Raw genomic sequence first — 25288 nt, forward strand, 5'->3', positions numbered from 1 at the left:
TGGACTTTTGTGTGTACATCATTTATTACCCGGGTTTCTTTTGGGTTCCTTGTTTGTGGGTTTCGGCATACAGCAGCCTACGACGGCTGGTGACTGATTTCAAGTCGGCGGTTCTCTCCGACACTGGTTTTTCTGTACATATACTCGCATCGGTGGCACGTCTATACTTGGAGTGTGTTTTCTTCTGGGAGATTTTGGACGGGGCCGGGCGTCTCTGCCTTGGGTTGTGTTCTCTCGTTGCCCGGCCTCCCGCATTTGCGTCTATATATATTCTTTGGATTGCGGGTTGCTGCGATGTTCTGTACGTAATGGAGGCTTTGGATCCATGGGGAAGCACACGATGATGATGACCATATGTTGAAGCTGGTTGCAGGATGATTTATACAATACCTGGCAAGAATCAAGGATCAACCAATCTATCTATCTCTACTACGCTCTACCTACTATACATCCGGTGTTATGGATGGATGATGATGATGTTCGCCACGGAGACGCCCAGACAAGCTGTCTCAGATCGGCAGTTCCGGTGTATCAGATTCTTCCACCAATGCCCCATCTGATGGGCAATTCCTCCGTGTGAAACCACGCTGTCATGTTCGAGGTAAATGATGCGGACAATCCGAACAGTATCAGACCGGAAATTCTCCGTCTACGACATCCACTTATATGTAGTACCTATATAAGACCAGCGGGTATATAACCCTGAACCGGATGCCCTCGCTGGGACAAGTTCGAAACAGCAGACACACACGCGCACTCACCATGTTGCTGTCCTTTCTCCCCCTTCTTCCGCTGGCCACCGCCGCCCTCACCTACCGCGGCGCCGACATCTCCTCCCTGCTCATCGAGGAGGATGCCGGTATCGCGTACAAGAACCTGAACGGCCAGACGCAGGCGCTCGAGTCGATCCTCGCCGATAACGGGGTCAACTCGATCCGCCAGCGTCTGTGGGTGAACCCCAGCGACGGGTCGTACGATCTGGACTACAATCTTAAGCTGGCGAAACGGGCCAAGGCCGCCGGCATGAGCGTCTACCTCGACCTGCACTACAGCGATACGTGGGCCGATCCGAGTCATCAGGTTTGCTCCTTCCCAACAATGATTCATACACGTTAGGTCCCGACTGACATGATCAGACCACCCCGGCCGGCTGGTCGACCGACGACATCGGCACGCTCGCGTGGCAGGTCTACAACTACACCAAGGAAGTGTGCGACACGTTTGCGGCCAACGACATCGCGCTGGAGATGGTGTCGATCGGCAACGAGATCCGCAACGGGCTGCTGTGGCCGCTGGGCGCGACGGACAGCTACCCCAACATCGCGCGGCTGCTGCACTCGGGCGCCTGGGGCGTGAAGGACAGCGCGCTGGCGACCACGCCGCAGATCCTCCTCCACCTCGATAACGGCTGGGACTGGGCGGCGCAGAAGTACTTCTACGACACGGTGCTGGCGGCCGGCTCGGAGTTGACCTCGGCCGACTTTGACCTCATCGGCGTCTCGTACTACCCGTTCTACAACGCCGACGCGACACTGTCCGCGCTGAAGACCAGCCTGGGCAACCTGGCGAGCGCGTACGGGAAGAAGGTGCTGGTTGTCGAGACGAACTGGCCCGTCGCCTGCCCGAACCCGGAATACCAGTTCCCCGCTGACCTGGCCGACATCCCGTTCTCCGTGGACGGGCAGTCGACCTTCTTGCGGCGGCTGGGCGAGGTGGTCGCGGGCACGGACGGCGGAGCCGGCGTGTACTACTGGGAGCCGGCGTGGACGAAGAATGCGGGGTTGGGGTCGAGTTGCCAGGATAATCTGCTGGTCGATTATAACACCGACCAGGTGCGGGCGAGTATAAGTGCGCTGGGGGGTATCTAGTCTGTTTGTTTGTCTGTATGAGGACGGAGTATGTGCAAACTGGGTGTATGGGTGGAGATGACTGTACTCCGTGTGGACAAGGGACCATGGAACCCCCGTCCCATCGACGGTTCAGCTGGGTGGCTGTGCAAGAAAGAAGCTATCGAGTCCACTTGGGGCCGCTGTCCCACCAACGATATCGCGTCGAAATCCCTGATGAGTTCTGCGTGGGACGACCGTTTGGTTCGATCGGATGGTTCTCCGTCTGGCCATGGTGCCCTAAGTGTCGGTGAGGAGGGAGTGTCGTAGACGAGTCGCACAGTCGCATTCCATGATGATGATCTTGTCTCTTCTCGTTCCGTCTCCACGTTGTCCTCTGATTCTTGAAGTAGGTACAGCTCGACGCAGTCGGCTGTCCAGTAGGCTGGGAGAATGTCCAGTAGACTACTGTACATACTGTACGGAATAGGGTTGTGAACTGAGCCTCCTGCCCCGACACCATGACACCAGAAATCCCCGAATTCCTGCGGCTCTCGTTAGGCATCAATCATAATCCAATTCGAGGTCCGATCTTGTCTGTTTCGGGCGAACAGGGTACATTGTCGACATATCGTCAGTGGTGATCGACTGCCGAATCGCGGGCTGGTGGTTTCTTCAGTCGAGGGGATTTCTATTTCTGTCCAGGCATCGGTTGATGGTAATCATGAAGATGAGGGGTTTGGCTTATCATCGACGAGTGTATGTTATTTTAAGAAAGAATCGAGAATGGTCTGACACTGGCAGACTTGAAGACTTGATCTATGCCAACGCAGCACGTCGATCGCAGTCTGCCTTGCGCGGAGGAAGATATGACCAAGGATAATAGGAATTCAGAATAATGATTGAATACTCCCATAGAGTGTCAATAGTTGGGATATATTGAGATATAGAAAGAAATGAATGCAGATGTAGATGTAGATGTACAATATGTAGGTAGATCAGGCCGCAAGGCGCAAAGTTGCTGGATTGGGAAATGCCTTGAGGTCATCTTTTCCCTCATCTTTGTTCCTCTTCTTCTCTTCTCCTCTTCTACTCCTCTACTCTCTCTCCCTCTCCTTTCTCCCTCTTCAATTCCACTCCTTTCTCTGCCCCCTATCAATCCATCTGGGTGGAGAAACGGACCCAACCAGAAACTCCCTACTAACTACCTAGTACTACCATCCTAGTGCAGGCCCTGGGCAAGGCTGAATCCAAGGTGCACTCGCCCTCATTCCTCCTTCTACACCACAACCCACCCGCCTGTCAGCATTCCTTCTCCCTCTTCTCGACTGTTTCCTCTTTCATTCCATTCTGCCTGTGATTTCCTCTCTTTCTTCCTATATCGTTGATCCTGCGCCGCATCTGACCTTCTCCCAATCCCCCGATCCCCCCCCTCGGGTCGCTCATTGACCATTCATCGGTCCAACAATCGCCGACACCGCCCCTCTCCCTCTCTCTCTCCCTCGTCTGCGCTATCTCCCTCTCCACAATCCTTGGTCCTGGATCGCCTCTCGATCGTCCTTCTTCTTCCTTCCGACTAAGCCTTGCTTGCGCGTGGGTTCTATTCTGGGTTACCATCCCCATTCTTCGCCATGGAATCCCAGGACGCGCTCCGGGACTCGGATCCAGCTTCTAAAAACCACGGCGTGAGCCCTCATCTGCAACCGCAACAGCCACAGCCAAACCCCTCGTCCTCCTTGACTCTCGATCCCTCTTACGCGAATCCGACCTCCGGAGCCGATTCCTATACCTACCACTCCGCCTATCTCTCCGCGCCCCCCGGGGCGCAAACCTTCGCCCCGCCCGATCAGTCCTATTCCCAATCGCTCTCCTTCGACCCCAGTCTGGTCGACCAGTCCGCCGGCATGGCGGCGCAGCACCAACAGCACCATCACCATCACCACCAACAGCAACAACAGCCCTCCGAGGAAAACTTCTCCACCCTGTTGAACTCGAATCCGTCCGACTTTGACTTCGTTTATCAGAACCACTCCCCCAACAGTGTCGCCTCCCCGGATTACGATTCGTCCTTGATGCTCGACCCCCAGATGCATGCGCAGTCCCACCAGCTCAATCACGCCGTCAACCCGGCCGACCTCGTCAGTCAAATCCCGTCCCCGCATTCAGGGGCCTCGCCGCAAGACCAGCAGCATTCGCCGAGTCCGATGTCCCCGCCCAGCTCAACTCCAGGGACCTACTACACCCCGCAACACTCCCGCCATACTTCCTTGGACCCCGCCACGGCCGCTTATATGACGGGAAACACCCCCGACTGGCAGGCTGTCATGAACAATGCCGCCTTCCAAGGCCATCGACGTGCGCCCTCCGAAGTCTCCGAGGTGTCCTCCGCCGCCCATTCCCCCTACCTGTCGCAACACGAGTCCTTTGATGGTGTCGATAACAATCCCTCTCCGCTCCTGGCCCCGCAGAATGACCCTACCTTGTTCGATAATGCGCTGGGGATCGAGTCCTTCACGCTCTCGGATCCGCACCAGCAAGGGCTAAGCCCGGCCCACAGCCCGTACATCTCCCCGCAGCTCATGCCGCAACAAGGAGGGGAGATGGTTCCAAATATGCCTTATGTGTCCGCCCCGGCGACGAACCAGTATCCCACTCCTCCAACGAACGATATGTACGGCACGGGTGCCGAAGGCCTCAATGTGACTGCGCCGAATGCCATGGCTGGAGATATTGGACAAGCCTCTCAGATGGCACCGCCCTCCATCAATGTGGAATTTGCTCCTCCAGCCCGAGACCTGAACTATCCGCAAACCAAACCCACAGCTGATTTGGACTCTCTCAGCCCCCCTCCCATGCGTGCGTACACTTTCCTGCATTTTAACATCCCCTGGTGCTAATGTTCCTCCCAGGCTCCCGTGTGCGTAGCAAGTCCGACCCTTACGCCCATCCTGCCTCACGCTCGCGCACGCCAGCTTCCACCTCGAGCAGTTTGGAGCCGCTGGCACCTTCATCTCCTCGGTCGCTGTCCCCCTTCGACAGCATGGGCCGACAGCCGCACAGCAACCCGAGCTCGCGGGAGCCCTCGCCCTCGCGGTCCAATCGTCGCCTGTCGACTTCGTCGATCGATAGTCGCAACTACATTCTGGGACTTGCCGATCCGGGCCGCCCAGGAGCGAATCCCAATGATTCCAAGCGCGTGCAGAAACATCCAGCCACCTTCCAATGCCATCTCTGTCCCAAGCGCTTCACGCGGGCCTACAACCTGCGGTCGCACCTGCGGACGCACACGGACGAACGGCCATTCGTCTGTACGGTGTGCGGGAAGGCCTTTGCCCGCCAGCACGACCGGAAACGCCACGAGGGTCTCCATTCGGGCGAGAAGAAGTTTGTCTGCCGCGGCGACCTCGCGCGGGGTGGACAGTGGGGCTGCGGTCGCCGCTTTGCTCGCGCCGATGCCTTGGGGCGCCACTTCCGGTCCGAAGCTGGTCGGATCTGCATCAAGCCGTTACTTGATGAAGAGTCGCAAGAGCGCGAACGCACGTTGATGGATCAGCAACAGCAACAGCACTTGCAGCCGATCCCACCCCCGCTCATGGTTCCCAACATGGACGGCCAGCATGCGGGTAGTTTTGTTCTCCCCGCCGCCTTGTTGGCGCAATATCCTGCCCTTCAGACCCTCCAGTGGGATCAGATCCCAGCGACGGCCGATGACCCTAGTGACATGGGCGGCCGGAGCAGTTTTGACGCCAGTTCTGGCGGCGAATTCGGGTTCGACGATGATGATTCCGCGCTCAGCAGTGTCTCGGGGCTGAGCGGGGGCTATCCTAGCCCCCAAGACAACCTCTACGGGGTCAATAACCAAGGACAGATGTTGGGATGAGCTTTGCTTTCTATTCTTTCACTCGTTCACTCCCCCATCTGGGGTGACCTTTGCTGCCTTTTGTCTGGGAAGGGGATCTCCGGCCCTTGTCGGGAATTTTGGTTCGCTTGCTTAATAGAGTATTTTTGGCGTTGGACATACATGTCGGGAATTCATCCCGGAGAGGCTTGACATTCGTTCACACTGGTATGGTGTTTTGTACCTGTTCGCCGTTTTGGAAAGGTCTGGTTTGCTTTCTGCTGCACCGCGTTGCTCTGATTCGATTCGATTCCCCTGGTCCGCGAGGACTGCGGACCATTGTTGTTACGTGTCTACGATGAGCCTTCATACCCCGGAGGAGAACTCCCTCTGTTTCTGCGGGATCGTCTGATGCTTGAGATGCAGTCGGTCTTGCTTTTTCTCAATTGAATGATTTAATGGTTACCAATAGACTTTGCGTCGATGACTTTGTACTCATATTCTCCAACTGCGTTGTTTCGGTGCATGTTTTTTCCCTCTTGACATGGTCTTTCACAATGGTGAGCAAGGTGCTCGCTTCCTCTGCAGTGCTCACCTTCTAGGTCCCGTTCGCGGCTTCCACGCTGGCCTGGCCGGCAGGGCATTCTAAGTGCATCCGCCTTGCAACTGCGGTTTTGATGATATAAATACGTCCCCATCGGCAAGCGAGATCTCTCCCTTCTATTCTCCCTCACCATCTTCTCTCGCTCAGACTACGTCCAGTCAGGCTCATCGCATCTTTATCGCGGCTCTTGTCCAAGACCTGTTTATTCCTTACGCTACGGTCGACGCATCGCCATGGCAGCACAAATCACCAGCCAGGTTGGTTGGATTTGTTCTCGCCCCATCGAGTATGCCGCCGCCAGAGCAATGCTCGACGAAAGCTACGGTCACCCTGAGCAGCAACATGCAGCAGACTCAAATACCTACCACTTGGGTCGAATGGGCAAACACTATATTGTAATCACCTGCATGCCCTCTTCCCAGCGTGGGACTGCTGCTGTTGCTGCGGCTGTTCATCACCTGTTCCAGTCTTATTATAGGATTCGGATGGCTATGTTGGTTGGTGTAGGGGGTGGAATACCGTCTCAATGGAATGATATCCGCCTGGGTGATATTGTGGTCAGCTACCCCGACGGCAACTGCGGTGGCGTCCGTCACTTTAGTGTGGGCAGTGGGGGTCAGATTCGGTGCTTCGGCGGACCATTGAATATCCCTCCTCGAACAATGTTGTCAGCCGTGGACATGATGAAAGGGCTGGCGCTCACTAAGGACCCCAGATACCTTGAGGTCATTCGAACCACGACCCAGGGTACGGGCCGTGTGCAGAGGACCTTCGCCCGACCTGCTCACGATTCCTTGTTCAAAATCGAACACGAGCACCCAACATACGCAAGGGACTGTACAGGATGCCCGGCCGAATGGGAAGTGCAACGTGCTGAACGTCGGGGTCCAACTCCTAAGGCACACTACGGAATCATTGCTTCGGGAGATGTCATCATGGATAGCGGGCAGCTTAGAGAGGCGCTGCGTCAGAAAACGGGGGCATTATGCGTCGACATGGAGGCCGCCGGATTGTTGCAGGGCTTTCCGGGGGTCGTCATCCGAGGTATCAGCAATTACGCCGATTCGCACCAGAACGATCAGTGGGAGGCTTTCGCTGCTCTGGCTGCGGCGTCATATGCGAAAGACCTGCTCTCATATATGCCCTCTGAGAGGCCTATTGCGGGGAGTTGACGAACGACATTGATAGCTAGTATATAGTGGTTTTGGTGTGTCAGCACCAGAGTATTACTCGAGTCCCTTACATCGCAGGACTAGATGAAATGACTAGCAAGCGCACTTTTGCGAACAAAATTGACTGGCGGCAATGCATCTTCTAGATATAATCTGGAGTGGGACTGAACAGATACCAATGCTTAGTATAAGTGGTATTGTGCCGTCTTCATATTGCATTGCAATATCCGAGGCTGGCCTCAAGGACGTAGCATACAAGTAGTTCCCTCTCCGAGTGTGGGCATTCGAGCCCTTCGCTAATACGGAACGCAGCGCTGATAGTTGTGTCCAAATCCGACCCATGCTGTACATGACAGTCCAAGATAGTCGTATAGAAGGTCTAACCTATAGAACAAATAACATCTATGGTATCTACTGAATCACGACATGTTCATACGCACCAGCTTCCCCACTTCCCCCAGCCACTTGACAGCAAACTCCTCCTCGGTGAAGCGCAGCGCCGACGTCCTGGCCCGCAACCGCATCGCCACCTTCTCTTCCTCAGGGAGCGCCAGCGCGGCCTCGAACGCGGCCGCAAACTCCTCCTCCGTGGAGGCGCGGAACCCCGTCGCCCCGTCGCCGAGATCCACAACGATGTCCTCGCGCGGACCGCCCGAGTCGTGCACCACGCTGATCAGCCCAGCGGCCTGGTACTCGACCACGCAGATGCCAAAGTGCTCGTTCCACATGGCGTTGACGCCGATGGAGGCACGGGCCAGATGGTCGAGAATGGCGGGCCAGCTGGCGTCGCAGAGGAAGGTGGTGTGGTCGCGGATGCGGAGCTCGTGCGCCAGCAGGCGCAGGTTGTAGATGTGGGTTTCGTCGGGGCTGGCGTGGCGGACGGAGCCGATCAGGACGAGCTGCGGGTCGGAGGCGTGGGAGGAAGGATCGGGGCGGCGGCGCTCATGGAGGAAACGCGCAAAGGCGCGCAGGAGTAGCGGGTGGTTCTTTTCCGGGCGGAACTGCGCGATGTACAGGATGATGGGTTGGCGGGTGGTTTTCTCGGAGTCAGCGTCGACGCGGATGGACGATTCGAGTTCCGAGACTGCGGTGGGCGGGAACACGACTGTTGGGTCGCGGTTGGGCTGCGCGCGGCGAGCCGGCCCCCAGATGGTGCGGATGTGCGCGGCCGTCCACGACGAGTTGCACATGACCACGTCGACGTGGCCGCCCACCCAGCCGTAGAGGCGCGCAAAGAGCAGCCAGTAGCGTCGTTTGATCTGCCCCCGCAGCCCCTTCCCGGCGCCGGCGTTGACGCCCTGGATACCAGTGCTGTCGTCGAGCGACTGCAGCATGTCCGTGGAGATGGTGGGGTAGTGGACGTAGGCGCCGGTAGGCACGGCGGGGAATAACAACTTGCAGAAGCCGAGGGCGAAGGCGTACCCCATGGTATCGATGAAGATGTCCGGCACGAGCAGGGTGAAGGCATCGTAGGCGACGACCAGCGAGCCCAACGATTGGCCTAGCAGCGTCATGTAGGGGTACATGCTGCTCAGGACGTATTTCCGGGTGGAGAGGTAGATCAAAACGACGGTTGGTGCGTGGAGATGGATGTTGAAACGGGTCTGCGGGAGTCAGAGTTGTTGATTTGCACATACGTCGGCGACAGCTTACCTGCACTCTCTCCAGCATGGCGGCTTTGCTGACCTCATGGTCGCCAGTATAGATGGCGCAGATGGCCTTGGGCCACCGCTTCTGTGTTGCGCGGACGGCTTCCCAGAGGACACGTTCTCCGCCTCCGCCAGCGTTGCTGCAATTTGGTCAGTTTCTAACGAAGTAGTGGTTATGATGGATCCCGTAAGTGCAACAACATACCAGAAGGGGTGGAAGAATCCGATAATGCCCTCCCAGTCATCATTTCCCGAGGAGCTGTTATTGCCAGCTGGCCCGGAGCTGGAGCTGGAGGTGTCGACTTTCTCCCAATCCTCATCTTCCCCTGGGGACGGTTTGGATCGTTTGGACTGGAACTCCTCCTCGTCAGCCCGTACCCGCGAGAGGATGTACTCTCTCCGTGAGCGCGTCCTCCGCTGGATGATCCATCCGACGCCGCGGAGGACAATGCGCAGCACGGCCAAGGGAAGCTGCGGGAGCACCACACAGGCGGCGAGGAGGGCGAGTACGGAGATGAGGGCCTTCAAGAGAAATAACATCATGGTGGGCGAGTGACTATCGCATGGTAAAGGGGGAATGCAAGATGAAGACGGAGGCATGAAGGAGGAGGATTGTCGTCTGTCGCCATATCGATAAGGTATCGGCCCGTATCGTAAGCAGTCACCTGACCATCTGGTGATCTACTTTATTTTGCGTCTACTTCCACTGCTCCAGACCACGCAACTACACCACTCTCCACCACTCACCCCTGTACTTTATTATACGATTCTGTCTTGCGCTCCTCCGTATATTTGTCTTTCTCTGCATCGTATCTCAATGACCCCCCTCCGCCCCGTCTTGCGCCCTCTGCGCAAAACCCCCCGGCACATCCGACATTTCCACCCAACCCGCCCAGCTCCCTTCATCAACGAAGTCCTCGAAGTCTCCTCCTCCTTCATTCATGGCGTACATTCTGTCAGCGGCCTTTCCTGGGCCCTATCCATCCCATTGACCGCATTGATCGTCCGTACGACCGTCGCCATGCCGCTCCAGATGTTCAGCCGCGCGCAAGCCCGCAAAGAACGCGACCTTCTCCCCCTCCTCAATTCCTGGTCCAAATACTACAGTCAGGACCTTCTACGGAAAAAGGCCCAATCGCCAGATAGCATTCTTCCCCCAGATATCCGACGCGACCTGGCGAAAAACATCAAGAAGAAGCGCGAGGAGCTACACAAGCGCTTCGAAGTTGTCCCGTACTGGAAAGGTCTTAATTTCCTCCAGATCCCCGTCTGGATCTCCATCATGGAAAGCCTCCGTGCAATGTCCGGAAATGACAAGGGTCTCGTCCCGTATCTCCTCTCCCTCGTGGAGCCGGCATCCTCGACAACCTCGTCCCCCGTCCATCTGGCCGTTGAGCCGTCCCTCGCCACAGAGGGCGCCCTCTGGTTCCCGGACTTGCTCGCTGGCGATGCAACTGGGATCCTCCCCGCGGCCTTGACCCTGTCTATCTTGCTAAACGTCCGCACCGGCTGGAAAGTGCCCCCGCTGCGCGATCTGGCCGACCTGCCGAAGCCCGAGCTGGCTAAACAGTTCATCTACCGGGGAATCCGCACGTTCATTCAGTTCCTGGCGCTGAATGTGGGATTGTCTGCGTATGTGTCGGGCATGCCCTCGGCGCTGATGATCTACTGGATCACTAGCTCCAATGTCGCGACGCTGCAGACGCTGTTCTTGGAAAAATACATGTTCGCGAAGAAGCCCCTCAAGCCGTGGAAACAGATCTTCATTGCGTTCCCGAAATCGTGGCAGGGCACTCTTGCGACAAAGAAATGAACCGTCCGTCTGTTGGAATACTTTTCGACCATGCCTGTAGACATCGGTTATTCGGAGTGTGTGTGTGCTCGCTTCTTGGATCCGCATGAGATCATACCAATCGACTCAGACTCCCCACGTCAGACCGACAGCAAAGCCTCTGTGGTATCCTTGCCGGACTACGGGAAGCGCTGCCGATAGGAGCGGAGAAAACCAGACCTAAATGAGCCTTGTAGGCCTATTTGATGGGACTCCATGACAATGAACGACCCATGTTAAGAACCGAAGGTGCCAACCAGTATTTTGGATTGATGCTAGCTCCAAGGACAGTCCAGCTGGCCGCTGCTCAAATATGGAAGATCACATATGCTCTTCTTGGCTGTATCTATCAAAATGACAGCCAAGTGATATAAAATTAGCAAGATATCTTGCTCTACTGAGGTATTCATGCAAGCCACCCACAAGCAACGCCGCCACTGACAAATATCATAGGCCGCTGGATATACAGAAGCCTTGTGCAATTAAGAATGAAACAGAAAAGAAAAGTGCAATGCAGGTCCCAATCCGATACTGTAATCAAAGCTTAGCCTTGGGGGTCTCTTCCGATGCGCTGGCTTCTTCATTGATCGATATCGTCCGGTTATCCGGTCCTTCGCCGAAGAAGATCACCTCGACAGTGACGTCGTCACTGCAGTATATGATTTAGTCACAGCTTTGATGCAAGTAGTAAAACACACTTACCGGTATCTCCGGGAGTACGGGCTGGGGAGCGTCAGAAGTGCGCAAACCATGTCCCGATCCTTACCGCCCATGGCGTTGCGCACAAGATGGGTGGCGGCATTCTTATCCTCGACGACGAAGCGGCTGGCAGCGCCGGCGATATCGTACTGCTGCTGGCGGATGGGACGACGCTGACCATCGGTGGCGGTCTCCTTGGACTCCTCGACGGGAAGCTGCTTGCTCTCGAAGCCAAGCCAGCTCTTCAGCCACGTCGTGTTGCTTCCCGAGCCGGACTGCTGCTGCTCGATCCACTGACCCACGAGACCCACGACCTCCTCGTTGCTTAACATCTCCCACAGCCCGTCTGTAGCAATGACCAGGAAGTCACCTCGGCTGGGATCAATCTTGGTAGTCGAAATGATAGGCTCAGCAGTGACGTAGGGAGGAGTCTTGAGGAGCTGGTGGGGAGTCCTTCCAAAGAACTGGCGCTTGATCTTCTCCTGCGTCTCTCTGCTCCACTTGTAGAAGGCATCTCCGAAGGAACGACTCGGTTCCAGGTTGCCCAGAATACGACCGTTGCGAACAACGTAAGGCTCTCCTGGGTGTTCCTCCCGGAGACGCTTCACTTCGGACGGAGTGCCACCAGTCTGATCTTCAGAGAGCGCTGTGGCAGACCACTTTCCGTTCTCACTACGACGGCCGAGGACCGCTCGCGAATCCCCGGCGCAGGCCACCTTCAAATCCTTGGACTGAGAGTCGTAGAAGGCCAAGAGCGCACAAGATCCCGACAGAGCGGGCGCGAGCATCTCAGCCGCAACCCGCCGAGAGTTTGACTTCAGCACTTTCTCCACACTACCGTGCACGATATCGTTATCGAGACGTACGAAGCCCTGCTTGATGGCAGCATCCACTGCTGCGGAAGTCGGAGTAACAATGGACGGATCGGCAGCCGCCGCCTTGTATGTTGTATTCAACTCGCGAGCGACGTAGGAGATGAGAACATTCCGCAGCTTGGCCGACGTCGTCCAGCCCCTGGCTCGGTTATTAGAAACTCCTCCTATGGCAAAATACCGAATCAAGCAACTTACGAGTGTCCATCAAACACACCCCAGAACATCCAGTCACTGTTAGGTTCACCCGATTGAGCCGCCGCTACAGACGAAGGCACCTCCACGACCTTCTCAGCATGGTCGTCTTCGATCGGAGAGTTGCTGGGCACCTGGACGACATCGTACCGGACCACACCCTTGCCGCGGTGAACTAGATACGACTCCTCATTCTTCCTTAGTTTCTGCGTGGCTTGTTCCGGCGTCAACATCTCGAGCACGCGGCGATCGGAGTCGTCCGTATGTTTGAACAGCGGCTGTTCCCCCGATAACGTGGCGGTGTAGAACTGATCGTTATCGACCAACAGAGCACGACGGGTGGCCTCCGAAGGCTCCTCCGCATAGGCAGTCGTGGTTGCGAAGGAGCGTAGTTGCGAAGTGGCAGTTGCGCCAACTGGGGATGGCTGCGAGTTGCTACCCTGATAAGCGTACCAGGCTCCGGAGGCCACGACCGTCGAGATCACCGCGAGAGAGAAGTTCCGGAGATGCATGGAGGATTGTAAGGATGCCGGGAGGAAGTGCGAATGCCTTCCGGTTGAAGACGAGGACCGGAGGGCAAGGGGTTGACTGCTTGAGAACGATACGGAACGCGGTCTCCTACCGGCGACTTTCCATACTGGGACACGGCGGGCAGTACGGAAAGTCTGAAGAGCGACACGGCGCATTGAGGCGGACAAAAAGAGTGCGATTCAAGGTGGGAGAGAATCCAGCAAGCTGGATAGAGGTGGTCCTTGAGAGCGCTGTCTGTGTCGGGATGGATGGTGTTATCAGCAACCGCGGAGCAGCACGAGATGCAGGCTCCCAGGCATCAATACAACCCATGATCTCATGGATGTCATGTGACTGTGACTGTATTACAAGATGTATTGCGCTAAACCCTTTAGGCGTGTGTCGTCATTCCCCGCGGACCATTCAATATTGTTCATCCATGGCTCGGAAATCCTGGTGATAATATCCTCACATCCACTCTCTTTACTCGCCTCAATCGGAGGTCCAGTCTCCCTGTCGTACTACTACCGCCTCACAGATCCCCCCACCGCTCTGGATGTCCTCCCGCGCAATTCGCAAGCTGCAAAAGCTGCGCGAACAAGAGCTGCAGCGAGCAGAGCAGGAAGAGAATGACAGCGATGATGAGCCCGTCTACCAGTCCTCCAAGCCGAAACTTAACGCCTTCGATCTTCTAAACGCCGCCGATGAGGAGGACGATGAGAAGCAGGAGTCCGACCACGATGTCCCCGAACCGGTGACTCAGACGGTAGAAGAGACCCCCGCACCCATTCAGTCGGCCGGTTCGAAGAAAAAGAAGAATAAAAAGAAGAAGAAGAAGGCATCTACGAAACCTACGGCAGAAGAACCGACGCCGAAAGAGGAAGATCTGGATGAGATCGACCGAGCTCTCAAAGAGCTGGCGGTTCAAAACCCCGCGCATGGGAATGCCACGGCGGCCGCGACAGTTAACTCCCGCGATGCGGCGTTCCCCAAGACCCCGGATCAGTTGCTAGGCATCGAGCCTAAATTCCTCAATGCGACGAATGAAATGCGGAAACTGTTCGGAAATGTGGTTCTGGAGAACTTTGATCAGCAGGATGCCGGCACAGGTCGTCGCAGGGACCGGAACAGAGAGATGGTGGATTTGGGTCGGGCCCTGACCGGCCGGTACAGTCCAGCCAGTCGAGGACAGAGCTTGGCTGGGGTAACGCTGCGACGGAATGTCCTGATGCAAGGCAAAGACGAGTGGCCGCGCGCGCCTAGCGGTGGCCTTGGGATGGAACTAGCGGAGAAGGCTCCAACCGGAGCTACGGTCTACAAGATCCTGCATAACGCCTCATACCAGGATATCCAGCGGCAATTCGACATGTGTGTGGAATCAATGGATCCCCAAAGGATGATCCATCTTCTACAGTACAACCCGTACCATATCTCGACGCTGCTCCAGGTGTCCGAGATCGCGAAGCACCAGGGTGATCATGCGGTGTCCGCTGATCTGCTTGAACGTGCACTGTTCAATATTGGTCGCTCAGCCCATTCCTCCTTTGGGACCCGGCTGAAGGAAGGTCTCGCACGACTGGACTTCGTGCATTCAGAAAATCGAGAGCTCTGGCTGGTGGGGTGGAGATACATCGCCAACCTGGGAATGAAGGGAACATGGCGCACGGCATATGAATGGGCCAAGCTGCTTCTGAGTTTGAACGATAGCGATCCGTATTGTATCAAATTGCTGATCGACCACCTGGCTCTGCGGGGCAGGGAATATGCCCATTTCGTTGAGCTATGCACGCAGACCCGGCTGAGCGAGGAGTGGGCTTCGCTCCCTAATATCCAATGCTCACTTGCACTCGCCTATCTCCGACTCAACAAGCCAAAGGAGTGTCGGGAGCAGCTGCGTCGCGCCATGTCGCGGTACCCGTGGGTCTTCTGCAAGCTGGCACAGGAGCTTGACATCCAGCCCATGCCCAAGCGCATCTGGGGTAAAATGCCACCGACAGATGCACACGAGCTACTCACCGAGCTGTATATTGTACGAGCCAAGGATTTGTGGAACACTCCCGAGGCGGTGTCCCTGATTGTGGAAGTGGCCGACACCCTGCCGGACGAGGAAGAGGCCATTGAGCCCCCGGAGATCACGTTAGATATTGCACGTCATGTTATCCTGTCGGATGTCCCTCGAGTCACAACTCATCTGCCCGGGCGTTTTGTCACGGGACGGATCTCAGCATCCGACCCCCTCCCTCCGTACGAGTCTGAGGCATATCGGCAGCAGCAAGACCCCACACCGGGCTATCTGTCACAGGTGCCGGAAGGCGGACGGCCACAGTGGCTTCGCGATCTGCTCGACCAGTTGAACAACGGGGCACTTCATTTCCCCCGGTTCCAAGCCGGAGGTGAGGGGGAAGTAGTCGGCGACGATGTCTCGTCTGAAGGTGAGCCTGCAGCAGATCACCGTCCACATCCTACCGCCGATCAACAACCACTGCTGGAACAATGGCTCTTGGAAGATGGGCTGCACAGTCTGGAGGCGTTCCTTCGGCAGTATGGCGTGGACCGGGGGAACTGGGGCGAAGTGGTGGATTACTCTCCCTTGACGGAGTATGTTGATGCTCTGCATTCGCTCCAGGAGAACACACGACAACGGATCCTCCACGGGGCCCTCCGCGAGGCCCTGGGCGAAATGGTAGTTGACATGCTGGAGGATGAACTGCAGCTACTGGAGTACGATGAAGAAGAGGGTTCGTGAGGGATGAATCATGATGCATATACCAGTTGGGCAGTTATAGAGTGCCAACTATGGAGATAGGAATTTAAAACCAACAGACATAGATGGAACTACAATAGACAAAAGTATACAAGGATCGGTTGTATCTAGTAAGCGGGTTATAGGATATGAAGTTCTTGAAGGTGGACGCTGTATGACGGCAGAATATATAGTTGGCGGTCCTTGCATCCATCTCTCCACGACGTCATCTTCCCAGCCAACATTCCGCCCTCACTCCTTCCACCACCAGATCAAAAACATATATATTTCACTGCACCACCTCATTCTCGCATACTTTCTCCTCCTACGTCTCCATTTGCATTTGCAAGCAGCATCTGGCGACCGCGGCTTACTCAAGCATTCCACAGCTGCTCTGGCGGCTCCACCCGCAAGCACAAGCTAGCTAAAATCGTTTCTTCCTGTCCCAATTTCTCCTCCATCAGGCGTGTCAAAAAGCTTGCTGCTCCTGTCGCTCGAAGATCCGTCGGAAGGGTCCTTCTGCGCTGCTCGACTGTCGTCTCCTTCCAGCCCATGTAGTGGGCGGACTGCGTCCTCTCCCACCCGCGATCAAATTCTGAAACTCGCGGCGCCGTCGGAGCCTCTTATCTCTCCCCCCACGGCCCCAGCCATTGCTCAATTTTCCTTGCCAAACCGCCCCTGACGACTCATCGCTGAGCGTTCACACGACACAATGTCCCTCCTGAGGTCGCTGGGCACCGCGACGGCCGGCGAATCCGTGCCTCTGACGCCGCGCGAAGCAGCCTCGGGCCTCCTCGGCTCCATCTCCATGACCTGCTGGATCTTCCTCCTGGTAACGCACCCACGCACACCCATCCACAGTCCACAGCGAGCCAGAGACAAAAGAAATCTAACCGGACAAAACAGGTCCCGCAACTGATCGAAAACTACCGCAACGGCAACGCGGAGGCCATCTCGCTCCTCTTCCTGTTCGTCTGGTTCGTCGGCGACATCACAAACCTGGTCGGCGGCCTGTGGGCCGGCCTGGTGCCCGTTATCGTCGCCATTGCCGTGTACTTCTGCATCGCCGACGGCGTCCTCATCGGCCAGTGTCTGTACTACAAAGCGCGCAACGCCCGTCTCGAGGCCCTGCGCCGCCGCCGCCGCTCGTCCACCGAAACCCCCGACCCCTCCACTCCGCTGCTGGGCCGCCGCTTCAGCGACACCCTCCCTGAGGCGGTCGCGCGCCGCCGGGCGTCGGTCTCGTCGCAGCGTCGCGGTGTCGACGGCGGTGCGCGCCAGGCGGACGATACGCTGGCCAAGATCGTCGAGGAGAACGAGGCGGGTCAGCAGGCCTGGGTGAAGAACCTGAGTAGCGTGTTGGCTATCTGTGTGATCGGCATGGCGGGGTGGACGATCGCGTGGCAGTCCGGGGTGTGGAAGCCAGCGCCGCGCGAGGTGAACGGCGGCGTGGATATGGCGGCGGGGGCGCAGGTAGTGGGATACTTCAGCGCGCTTTGCTATCTGGGGTATGCTCCTGATGTTGGATACGTTGAGGGTGGAGAACTAACGGTGGATATAGGGCGCGTCTCCCGCAGATCTACAAAAACTACTGCGACAAGTCGTGCGAAGGTATTTGCTTTTTCTTTGGCTGGTGCGAGTCCGCACACGCTAACGGTATCCAGGCCTCTCCTTGCTGTTTTTCATTCTCTCGCTGATGGGCAATTTGACGTATGGCGCAGGCGTAAGTGGCGCGGCATTCTTATTGGAGAGACATGCATGCTGACTCGTGCAGATCCTGTGTCATTCGACCGAGAAGAACTACATTGTGACCAACACGCCCTGGCTGATCGGGTCCCTGGGAACGATGGTCGAAGACGTGATCATCTTTGTGCAGTTCCGTATGTATGCCGTGGCGGACACCGGGGCTGTATCATCATGATCTTTTATATTTTCTTTTTCACCTGCGCGAAGGCATGCCAAAGCATTAGCGCGTCATCTTGTTTGGGGTATTGTATTTCGTGTTTTAGCCTGCGTTGCGTGTATCAAAAGTTGTCTATTGAAGACCTGGATGGGGCGTTCGGATATCAATGTATCTATATCTTACCATGTTACATAACTACGGAGCGTACTTCCTATACCTTCCGCGTATAGAGCAATAACGATTGTTCATAGTCGCATGACGGACATGATCGCATAAGCTGCACTCCTAGATCTAGACGTTGCGGTACAAGAGTCATCCAACATCATCCGTCGACGAGACCAAAGACCAAGACCAAGCAGTCCGTCGACGGAAGACGTCACCACAATCTCAAATCCATTTTTTATATTTTTGTGTAGATAAACTACCAGAATCGTAACGGCATCCGGCGTTGAACCTTTCTACCTCAGTCACGACGGAACCCATCATGCCAAAGCCACAGCGCCCAGTCCCACCGGAATGTGTCCCAGTCCGAATTGAAAATCTTGTTCTTTTTAAACGTTTTCCCTTTTTTGGTCTTCGTTGCGAGTTCGCGTGGTTTATCGGATACACATGGAGCGAGAAAAATGCGAGGGAGGAGTTAAACGGAGAGAGGTAGGAAATAACGACGACACAGGAGAAAAGGATAAAAAGAAACCAAGGCCGACCGGATGAGGCGCTTAGTCGAACAGACCGAAGCCCATGTCCTCGTCGGACTCCTCCTTCTCTGTAGGGAAGTTAGCGGGGATATCCTAGGGGCGGGACCGCGGACGGGATCGCGAGCGATGGGATGCGTACCCTCTTCCTTCTTCTCCTCAGCGGCGGCAGCCTCAGCGGGAGCAGCGGCAGCACCACCGGCGGGGGCGGCAACAGCGGGACCAGCGGAGCCGATGTTGGTCAGGAGGTCCTTGATGTCCTTGCCCTCAAGAGCCTAGAGATGGGAGTGTAAGTCGGCCTGAATCCTTTCCTGCGAGCTTGTCGAGATGCGAATGCGATCGGAGGTTTACCTTGGCGAAGATGGAAGTCCAGATGGGCTCGATTTCGGGAACCTTAGCGGCACCGATCAGAGTCTGGATCTTCTCAGCCTGTGTGAATCAATTAGCGGCGGTCCATCAGGTGTTGCTGCGAGTTGGTCGGGTTGTAGTCGGTGCGCGTCTCGTCTCCATCGTCGTCGTGATGCGACACTCGAGTCTTTCCATCTAAAACAATCCAAGCAAGTGGGAGATACGTACGGAGATCTCAACACCGTCATCGGCGAGGATGAGGGCGGCGTAGGAGCAGGCGAGCTCAGCAGTAGACATTGTGTCGATGGGGGGGGTTGGACTGGCGGACTGGAGTCTCGAGAGGGATGAGGGGATACAAAGGGAAGAAAAGGGAAGAGGAAAAGAGACTTTTAACGATTGGGTCGAAGTCGCGAGCGAGAGAGACCGTGTGGCTTCCCGAAGCGGCAGTTGTGTGGTGCCCCAAGCCCTAAATCGCTTAGGGCTTCCCTTCCCGATGAGGACTAGCGCGCTGCCGCTGCGCGTGACTGCGCGCTAGCCTCATCAGGCAATGCCGTTCTGGTCTGCATCATACCTGACTAAGTATACTTGCTCTACTACGCCGACTACTACGACATCTACGTCGGATCTCACTCGTCATCCACTTCCTCAAGCTCGCTTTTCTCCTTCACTTCGATTCACTGTACATCTATCTACTGTATCCTCTTTTTCCTCCTTCTTCCAGCCCACCCTTCGACCTTTCCCCCATCCTCCGATGCAATGGACTCCCCCGCCGTCCCCGCTCCGCTAGATCCGCATGAGCAACCCATCCTCGACAAGCTCCTCCGCACTCGCGACGCCCTCCTTCTGATCAAACAAGACAAGTCCTCTTACATCAAGTCTCGCGATGTTCTTCCTCTCTACGAAGAAGTCATCGCCGAGGTGGAGAAACTCAATGCCGTGCGCAAGCAGCAGGATCGCCGGCTAGAATACAACAGACGTTAGCACTGAGTGGGCCTTGCGTTGAGATACAGCTTGCAGACGGATCGCTAACCTGATCTCCTTGGATCCTACATAGTGGACTACGTTCTGGACGACTGCTTCCAATTGATCTCGTTGCTGTTCCTCACCGTGGGGAGAAATAATGAGGCCCCCGCAGTGTATGTGCCCCACGTCCGTCCGCAGAAGCGTAGCTGACGTTGATGAAGATACTCTCTCGCCACCACCGTCCAGGTAATTAGTGCGCTCTTTTGTTGTCGCTCTAGTCTCTAATCTATCTAGCGTCTTCTTGATCATCTCGAAGAAGCCGGCTTTTACAGCTCCAAAGACCTCGCGTCCATAACCAAGACCCTCGATTCGATGCGCGAGACCCTGGAACGCGGACACGAGACACATTCGCCCGCCTTGTTGACACTGCTAGAAAGTCGTCTCGAAAAGTGCCAACTGCACTTGAAAAAATTGCAGGAACGCCTGACGGCGATGAGCCCGGAGCTAGCCTCGACCCATGAGACGCTGGTGTCCATCCTGCGATCTACCTCTGCAGTCAACACTCGCTCCAAGGTATGTATATCCAACGGACGCCACAACGCCAGCTAATCAAAGCAGTTCTCCGCCGCCGAAGTCAACAACCTCCGCAAACAGTTGAAGAAGATCGAAGATAGCATGAAGGACGGGAACTTTGTGGGGCCGGACGGGACACCGCTGGCGGGCCAGGAAGGCGTCAAAACCCTGATGCAACGTTGCTGGCGGTGGACGGAGATTGTTCTGGAGCGGTAGGTGGTCTGCATTAGCGCACTTGATTCGATCTAATTCGGATTAGGGAGGGCAAAATCGATGAGCGGTTTCAAGAACAGTACGAACGCCTGCTGGACATTCGGAACCAGCTGGATCGACTGTCGGTCACGCAGGCCTGGTCACTGCGGGAGACCGATCTGTTTGGCTATCAGCGCAAGCTCGATCGGATCGACGAGGCGCGGGTGAATGGGAACTTTGTGGATGCGGAAGGACGCCCAGCGGATCTCCATGCGCAGAGGGTATGTCCGCCTATGACCTAATATCTGGCTCTCAAAGTACTGACAAGAAAGACCCTGTTGTATCTGATCCGACGAAGCTATGGCTACATCTATGCCCTGCTGATTTCGTCCGAACCGGTGTCGGAGGCCCTGCTTCCTGTATACAACCAGCTGCAGACACTGCGGCGGTGTCTCATCGAAGTGAAGGAATCCGGCGGCGTGGCGAACCCCCGCGAGCTCTACCCGTACAGTATGAAGCTGAATTCCATCGACAACATGCGCGTGGACGGCAAATTCTACGTGGGCAGCGACATTCCCGAGGGTCAGGGAAGTGTCAACGCGCTGCTGGCGGAGTGCTACGACATCGTGTGGGAGCTGCGGGCGGCCGTAGCAGACGAAGAGGAGCAACGGTAAATTTTCCAGACGGGACGGATAGGCGTTGGGGTCGTTGTCTTTCATCCTGTGCTATCATGTCGCGTTTCCATTTCTTCGTCGTTGATAGTTGCAGCTTAGGGCTTGTAATGGAGTGACCATACTGTACTGTCTTGGAGTTACCATACCGCCGATCGCCGGCGGATTGTACGGGGCCCCGGGAACCGTAATAACCGTACTTACCATACCGTCACCCGGTATCGGCCCCGCCGACAGCCAATCAGGAGTGTGGCAATACAGTCGGCATAAAATAAAATAAAATAAAATTAAACTATCGACTTCTTCTTCTCCTTCTTTCTCTCTCCAACCCATCCACCATGGTCACTCAACTCTGGCAGCGGGCCACCGCCTCGCGAAGGGTACGTTCTCTTCTCCCAGTATCTCGACCATTGAGCTAATCGATTCCCCTCCTAGCTGGCCAAATGCCTCCCCCCGCGACTCCTGGCCCGCGGTTTGGCCACCGAGGCCGCTGGCGCCTCCAACCGCATGCCCCCTTATCCCAAGATCCTCCGGAACCTCGAAGAAGTCCGTCGTGTGCTCGGCTCGTCCCGTACTCTCACATTGGCAGAGAAGATCCTCTACTCCCACCTGGCCAACCCCGAAGACTCCCTCCTGACCGGTACCAACAACGGACGCGACATCCGGGGTAAGGCCAACCTGAAGCTGAAGCCTGACCGTGTGGCTATGCAGGATGCCTCGGCGCAGATGGCTTTGCTGCAGTTCATGTCGTGTGGACTGCCCTCGACCGCCGTGCCGGCCAGCATTCACTGCGACCACATGATTGTGGGTGAGCGCGGTGCCGATACCGATCTCCCCGCCTCGATCAAGGGCAACAGCGAAGTGTTTGATTTCCTGGAGAGCGCCGCCAAGCGCTACGGAATTGAGTTCTGGCCTCCTGGTGCCGGTATTATTCACCAGAGCGTGCTTGAGAACTACGCCGCCCCCGGTCTCATGATGCTCGGAACGGACAGCCACACTCCCAACGCTGGCGGTCTGGGCGCCATCGCCATCGGTGTCGGCGGTGCCGATGCGGTCGACGCTCTCGTCGACGCTCCCTGGGAACTGAAGCTCCCAAGATCCTCGGTGTGCGTCTGGAGGGCCGTCTCAACGGCTGGGCCGCCCCAAGACATCATCCTGCACCTGGCGGGCCAGTTGACGGTGCGCGGTGGTACCGGTTTCGTGATCGAGTACCACGGTCCCGGTGTCGAGACGCTCAGCTGCACGGGCCAGGCGACGATCTGCAACATGGGAGCCGAGGTCGGTGCCACGACGTCGGTGTTCCCCTTCTCGCCCAGCATGGTGCCTTACCTGCAGGCGACGCACCGCGGCGACGTGGCGGAGGCGGCGGCGCGCATCGCCAGCTCTGGTCCCAAGAACCTCCTGCGGGCGGACGACGGCGCCGAATACGACCAGCTCATCACGATCAACCTGTCGACCCTCGAACCCCACATCAACGGTCCCTTCACGCCAGATCTCTCGGTGCCGTTGTCGCGCTTCGCCGACACCGTGCGCGAAAAGGGCTGGCCCGAGACCTTTGGCGCCGGCCTCATCGGCAGCTGCACCAACAGCTCGTACGAGGACATGACCCGCGCCGAGGACCTCGTCAAGCAGGCCCAAGCCGCCGGACTCACCCCCAAGGCCGACTTCTTCATCACGCCCGGTAGCGAGCAGATCCGCGCGACGCTGGACCGCGACCAGACTCTGAGCACGTTTTCCGAGGCCGGTGGTACCGTGCTGGCCAACGCGTGCGGACCCTGTATCGGACAGTGGAAGCGCACGGACGGCGTGGCCAAGGGCGAGGATAACGCCATTTTCACCTCGTACAACCGCAACTTCCCCGGCCGCAACGACGGCAATCGCCGCACGATGAACTTCCTCGCCTCTCCCGAGCTGGTCACTGCGCTGACCTACTCCGGCGAGACCACCTTCAACCCCATGACCGACAGCATCACGACGCCCTCTGGCGAAAGCTTCCGCTTCCAGCCGCCGTCCGGCTCAGCTCTGCCGGACGATGGTTTCGCTGACGGCAACCCGTCGTTCCAGCCCACGGCGGCCGTGCCCGACCCCACCTGCGAGGTGAAGGTGTCGCCGACGTCGGACCGTCTGGCGCTGCTGGAGCCGTTCGCGCCGTTCCCCAAGGACAACCTGCGCGGCCTGAAGGTGCTGTACAAGGTGAAAGGCCAGTGCACGACGGACACGATCTCGGCGGCGGGCCCCTGGCTGAAGTACAAGGGTCATCTGCCCAACATCTCGGCCAACACGCTCATCGGAGCAGTCAACGCGGCCACTGGTGAGACCAACGTTGCGTACGACGAGCAGGGCCAGACGTACAGCATTCCCGACCTGGCGGCGAAGTGGAAGAGCCAGGGCGTGGAGTGGTTGGTGGTGGCCGAGGAGAACTATGGTGAGGGCAGTGCGCGCGAGCACGCGGCGCTGCAGCCGAGGTACCTCGGAGGACGGGTGATCGTAGCCAAGAGCTTTGCGCGCATCCACGAGACGAACCTGAAGAAGCAGGGAGTGGTGCCGTTGACGTTTGCCAACCCGGCCGACTACGACCGGATCGATGCCTGCGATGTTGTCGACACGGTAGGCCTGTACGAGACGCTGCAGGCGGGCGGCCAGGGCGAGATTTCGCTGCGGGTGCGCAAGCCGTCGGGAGAGATTGAGATCCCCGTCAAGCACACGCTCAGCCCGGACCAGTGCGGGTTCATCCTGGCGGGCAGTGCGCTGAACTTGCTGGCGGGCAAGTAGACGAGTATAGATGTAGACGAAGTATACATCTTCAATGCAGATCCACTTGATGCACATCTCTCCACCGGCCCCACATCTCCACATTGTATCTTATAAATATTATTTCTTCTACTTCTACTTCCACTTCATGCTTCACATTCACCACCTCTACACCATGGAAACCCTCCGTCCTGCCTTCGCCGGCCGTCCCAGGCCGCTCATCTCCTACGGCCTGCCATTTGCCGCCGCCGCCGCCCAGCATGTCAAGCAGACCTTCCACGCCTCTCGCGTCTACGTGATCTGCTCAGGGTCGTTGGCCCGCAACACCGACACCCTCGCGCAGCTGCAGCAGCATCTGGGCGCAGACACCATCGTCGGCGTGCGCAAAGGCATGCAGAGCCACACGCTGTGGTCCGAGGTGCTCGAGATCGTCCACGAAGCGCGCGCCGCCCAGGCCGACCTCCTCCTCACCGTTGGCGGGGGGAGCTTGACCGACGGGGCCAAGGTGGTAGCACTGGTACGTTCCCAATCTATACCCCATCTATATCCTATCCTACCAGAAGAACGAGTCCTAATGAGTGTAGGCCCTAGCAAACAACGTCACCTCCGACGACTCCCTCCTCAAACTCAGCGTCGGCCCCGACCAGCTCCCGTCCATCAATCCGCCCACCGTGCCCATCATCTCAATCCCGACCTCCCTCTCCGCCGGCGAATACTCCAACTTCGCCGGCGCCACGCGCGACTCCACCCGCCGCAAACACTCCTTCCAGGCGCCCCTGCAGGGCCCCCAGCTCGTCATCCTCGACCCGGACCTCGCCCGCTCCACCCCGCCCCACATCTGGCTCAGCACCGGCGTCCGCGCCGTCGACCACTGCGTCGAGACCGCCGTCGCCGTCCGCAACACCAGCGCAGAGACCGACGCCCTCGCCCTACAGGCCCTGGGCCGCCTCGTACCGGGTCTGCTGCGCTGCAAGGCCGATCGCGCAGACCGCGATGCCCACCTGCAGTGCCAGCTGGGGAGCGTGGATGCCATGGCGGCGTGCACGACGGGCGCTGTGGCCGTGCAGCTGGGTGCGAGTCATGGAATTGGGCATCAGGTAGCCCCCTCCCCTTCTCGCCTTTGCTCTACTGGAGGAATGATGCACTGATAGTATGTTTGTGTGAAAGCTCGGCCCCCTCGGCGTCGGCCACGGCGAAACAAGCTGCATCCTCCTTCCTGCCGTATGCAAATTCAACGCCCGCCACCACGCCAACAA

The 25288-nt window shown here is 57.3% G+C and overlaps 11 protein-coding genes across 11 annotated transcripts; 8 read left to right on the forward strand and 3 right to left on the reverse strand.

Moving 5' to 3' along the window:
• Positions 1–762: 762 nt before the first annotated feature.
• ATEG_02927 (arabinogalactan endo-1,4-beta-galactosidase) lies at positions 763–1868 on the forward strand (the record flags this gene model as incomplete). The annotated part of the gene is made up of 2 exons (XM_001212105.1): positions 763–1080; positions 1137–1868. The coding sequence occupies 2 exons, from the start codon at positions 763–765 to the stop codon at positions 1866–1868; spliced, it is 1050 nt and encodes a 349-aa protein (XP_001212105.1).
• A 1589-nt stretch (positions 1869–3457) lies between these two features.
• On the forward strand, positions 3458–5706 carry crzA (putative C2H2 transcription factor Crz1; the record flags this gene model as incomplete). Its single annotated transcript, XM_001212106.1, has 2 exons — positions 3458–4682; positions 4736–5706. 2 exons carry the CDS (start codon positions 3458–3460, stop codon positions 5704–5706), a joined length of 2196 nt encoding a protein of 731 aa, XP_001212106.1.
• A 795-nt stretch (positions 5707–6501) lies between these two features.
• Positions 6502–7440, forward strand: ATEG_02929 (uncharacterized protein; the record flags this gene model as incomplete). The annotated part of the gene is made up of 1 exon (XM_001212107.1): positions 6502–7440. The coding sequence occupies one exon, from the start codon at positions 6502–6504 to the stop codon at positions 7438–7440; it is 939 nt and encodes a 312-aa protein (XP_001212107.1).
• Positions 7441–7648: 208 nt separating this feature from the next.
• Positions 7649–9632, reverse strand: ATEG_02930 (alpha-1,2-mannosyltransferase ALG11; the record flags this gene model as incomplete). The annotated part of the gene is made up of 4 exons (XM_001212108.1): positions 7649–7783; positions 7881–9044; positions 9094–9229; positions 9295–9632. The coding sequence occupies 4 exons, from the start codon at positions 9630–9632 to the stop codon at positions 7649–7651; spliced, it is 1773 nt and encodes a 590-aa protein (XP_001212108.1).
• A 478-nt stretch (positions 9633–10110) lies between these two features.
• ATEG_02931 (putative mitochondrial export translocase Oxa2) lies at positions 10111–10902 on the forward strand (the record flags this gene model as incomplete). Its single annotated transcript, XM_001212109.1, has 1 exon — positions 10111–10902. One exon carries the CDS (start codon positions 10111–10113, stop codon positions 10900–10902), a length of 792 nt encoding a protein of 263 aa, XP_001212109.1.
• Positions 10903–11457: 555 nt separating this feature from the next.
• ptcF (type 2C protein phosphatase ptcF) lies at positions 11458–13198 on the reverse strand (the record flags this gene model as incomplete). The annotated part of the gene is made up of 3 exons (XM_001212110.1): positions 11458–11569; positions 11623–12633; positions 12690–13198. 3 exons carry the CDS (start codon positions 13196–13198, stop codon positions 11458–11460), a joined length of 1632 nt encoding a protein of 543 aa, XP_001212110.1.
• Positions 13199–13752: 554 nt separating this feature from the next.
• Positions 13753–15942, forward strand: ATEG_02933 (transcriptional repressor TCF25 family protein; the record flags this gene model as incomplete). Its single annotated transcript, XM_001212111.1, has 1 exon — positions 13753–15942. One exon carries the CDS (start codon positions 13753–13755, stop codon positions 15940–15942), a length of 2190 nt encoding a protein of 729 aa, XP_001212111.1.
• A 709-nt stretch (positions 15943–16651) lies between these two features.
• ATEG_02934 (PQ-loop repeat-containing protein) lies at positions 16652–18118 on the forward strand (the record flags this gene model as incomplete). Its single annotated transcript, XM_001212112.1, has 6 exons — positions 16652–16771; positions 16846–17447; positions 17501–17550; positions 17604–17662; positions 17714–17823; positions 18094–18118. 6 exons carry the CDS (start codon positions 16652–16654, stop codon positions 18116–18118), a joined length of 966 nt encoding a protein of 321 aa, XP_001212112.1.
• A 440-nt stretch (positions 18119–18558) lies between these two features.
• rpp1 (ribosomal protein P1) lies at positions 18559–19179 on the reverse strand (the record flags this gene model as incomplete). The annotated part of the gene is made up of 4 exons (XM_001212113.1): positions 18559–18605; positions 18677–18809; positions 18886–18963; positions 19111–19179. The coding sequence occupies 4 exons, from the start codon at positions 19177–19179 to the stop codon at positions 18559–18561; spliced, it is 327 nt and encodes a 108-aa protein (XP_001212113.1).
• A 459-nt stretch (positions 19180–19638) lies between these two features.
• ATEG_02936 (uncharacterized protein) lies at positions 19639–21284 on the forward strand (the record flags this gene model as incomplete). The annotated part of the gene is made up of 7 exons (XM_001212114.1): positions 19639–19858; positions 19937–20018; positions 20067–20091; positions 20140–20418; positions 20464–20630; positions 20678–20891; positions 20943–21284. 7 exons carry the CDS (start codon positions 19639–19641, stop codon positions 21282–21284), a joined length of 1329 nt encoding a protein of 442 aa, XP_001212114.1.
• Positions 21285–21619: 335 nt separating this feature from the next.
• On the forward strand, positions 21620–25180 carry ATEG_02937 (aconitate hydratase ACO2; the record flags this gene model as incomplete). Its single annotated transcript, XM_001212115.1, has 4 exons — positions 21620–21661; positions 21717–23942; positions 24094–24549; positions 24617–25180. 4 exons carry the CDS (start codon positions 21620–21622, stop codon positions 25178–25180), a joined length of 3288 nt encoding a protein of 1095 aa, XP_001212115.1.
• Positions 25181–25288: the final 108 nt, after the last annotated feature.

The sequence above is a fragment of the Aspergillus terreus genome, genomic scaffold (genome assembly GCF_000149615.1).
Source record: "Aspergillus terreus NIH2624 scaffold_4 genomic scaffold, whole genome shotgun sequence".
Lineage (NCBI taxonomy): Eukaryota > Fungi > Ascomycota > Eurotiomycetes > Eurotiales > Aspergillaceae > Aspergillus > Aspergillus terreus.